At 69.1% G+C, this 2,294-nt stretch overlaps 1 protein-coding gene across 1 annotated transcript; it reads right to left on the bottom strand.

Moving 5' to 3' along the window:
- Positions 1-472: 472 nt before the first annotated feature.
- AURANDRAFT_12151 (hypothetical protein) lies at positions 473-1,677 on the bottom strand (the record flags this gene model as incomplete). Its single annotated transcript, XM_009044091.1, has 2 exons — positions 473-1,403; positions 1,505-1,677. Coding segments are annotated over 2 exons (1,104 nt in total), but the record flags the coding sequence as incomplete, so codon positions are not given.
- Positions 1,678-2,294: the final 617 nt, after the last annotated feature.

Here is a 2,294-nt window from a genome sequence, read left to right as displayed (position 1 = left end):
GGCGCGGACCGGCCGTCGCGCTGGCCCGACGCGGAGCGGCCGGCGCCGAAGAAGCGCGTCCGCGTCGTCGCCGCGCACCCGGCGCCGCCGCCGAAGAAGTTCTTCCCGCTCTTCGCGCCGAAGAAGTAGGCCTGGGAGATTATCGTACACGCGAGGGGGTCCGGGGGCGCCCTTGTGGCGGCCGCGGACGCCGGGAATCCCGGCGGCGGGCGAGGCGAGGGCCGGCGGGGCGTCGCGATTTCGTCGCGGGGCGCGCGGCCTACATCTCCGCGTAGGACTTCTGCTCGGGCGCGTCGACGCCGATGCCGATGATCCGGTCCTGGTACTTGATGGCGAAGCCCGAGCCCGGGCACCAGTCGTTGATGAAGCGCGTCGACTTGACGCCCTCGATGGAGAGGATCGTCTCCTGGAGCTTGTCGAAGTCGCCGAAGTTCGTCGTGTCGATGGAGCCGTCGTCCTTGCGGACGATCTCCAGGTCGATGACGTTGTAGGCGATGTCGCCGCGGGACATGTTCACCTGCTGGAGGATGTTGAGGCCGCCCTCGCCGAAGACGGACATGAGCTCGCCGAGCATGCCCGGCTTGTTCTCCGTGACGACGCAGACGCGGTTCACGGACTCCATGCGCGGCGGCAAGGCGCACGCGGGGAAGTTGACGGAGTCGCGGATCGTGCCCGTCTCGAGGAAGAGCTGGATCGTGTCCGCGGCCATGGACGCCGCGTTCTCCTCGGCCTCCTCCGTCGACGCGCCGAGGTGCGGGATCGACACGACGTTCGGCCGCGGCCAGAGCTCGGGCCCGACGGCGAAGTCGCAGATGTAGCGGCCGCCGCCGCCGGCGTCGTAGCGCGCCGCCAGCGCCGCCTCGTCGACGAGCTCGCCGCGCGCGAAGTTGAGGATCGACGCGTCGGGCTTCAGCTTGCCGATCAACTCGGCCGACAGCAGGTGGTGCGTGACGTCCTTGATGTAGGGCGCGTGGAGCGACACGTAGTCCGCCTTGGAGCAGAGCTCCTCCAAATCCGCCATGGCCATGTCGCTGCCCGGGAGGCGCAGCGCGCCCTCGACGGACAAAGCCGGGTCGTAGCCGACGACGTCCATGCCGAGCGCGATCGCCGAGTGCGCGACGGCCGCGCCGATGGCGCCGAGGCCGACGACGCCCAGGGTCTTGCCCTCGAGCTCGCGGCCCCCAAACAGGGCCTTGTCCTTCTCGATGCGCTCGTGGGCCGTGCCCTCCTCGTGGAGCTGCTTCATGTGCGCCGCGCCCTCGTAGACGCCGCGCGACGCCATGAAGAGGCCGCAGAGCACGAGCTCCTTGACGGCGTTGGCGTTCGCGCCGGGCGTGTTGAAGACGGGCACGCCCAGCTCCGTCATCCGCGGCACGTTGCAGTTGTTCGTGCCCGCGCCGCACCTAGAGGTTCGAACGGTTTCGTCCGGGCGCGGCGCGCGCGCGCTTCGGATTCTTTTGGGGGAGGTGCGCGCGTCTTCGGGGAGGGGCGGGCGTCGACGTACCGGGCGATGGCGCGGGTCGTGAGGGGCACGTCCGAGTCCTGCATCTTGTGGCTCCGGAGCATGATTGCGTGCGCGATCTCGGGGTTCTCCTCGGACGGCGTGATCGTGTACTTGTCGCCGCCGAAGCGCGCGAGGCCCGCGGGCGAGATCTTGTTGATCGTCTTGATGACGAAGCGCGTCTTGCTCACGGCCGCCATCTTTTTTTGTGTTTGCAACCGGCGAAGACCTGTGGACGGTGACGTTTTCGGCGATGGGCGCGGTGCGAGCGCGCGCGTTTGCGCGTCGCCGCGCGCGCGTGACGGCGTCGCGCGCGATGGGCAGAGTCGGCGCGAGATGGGACGCCGGCGCACGGACGAGCTCAGTAGGGGTAAACGCTCGCTGCCGTCTGCTGGATGACAGGCAGTGATCAGTCTTCGTCGTCAGCGCCGCGGCAAAGGCAAATGCAGCGTTGACCAAGTGCACCTCGCGCGGCGCGCGCCGCGCGTAAGCCGCGCGCGACGCACGGCAGCCGTGACTGTGTTCGATGCGGCTCGGTCTATCTGGTCCACCCGGTACGTCGCCGCGCGGCTGCGTGAGTCCGCACTATAAATCGAATCGACCCCGGGCCGCGCGCGCCGCGCCGCGCCGCTCAGGAGCGGCGCGGCGAACGCGTCCGCGGACATCACGAAGTGGACGACGCGGACGCCGCGGATGCCGCTGCCGTTCTTGAAGTAGAGCTTCTGGTACTCGCGCTGCTGGTCCTTCGCCGGCTTGTGGGCGATCGCGGTAACCGTAACAAAATACAGCAAAA

The sequence above is a fragment of the Aureococcus anophagefferens genome (assembly GCF_000186865.1).
Source record: "Aureococcus anophagefferens unplaced genomic scaffold AURANscaffold_129, whole genome shotgun sequence".
NCBI lineage: Eukaryota > Pelagophyceae > Pelagomonadales > Pelagomonadaceae > Aureococcus > Aureococcus anophagefferens.
Note: the sequence above shows the minus strand (reverse complement) of the source record. Positions and strands in the feature narration are given on the sequence as shown.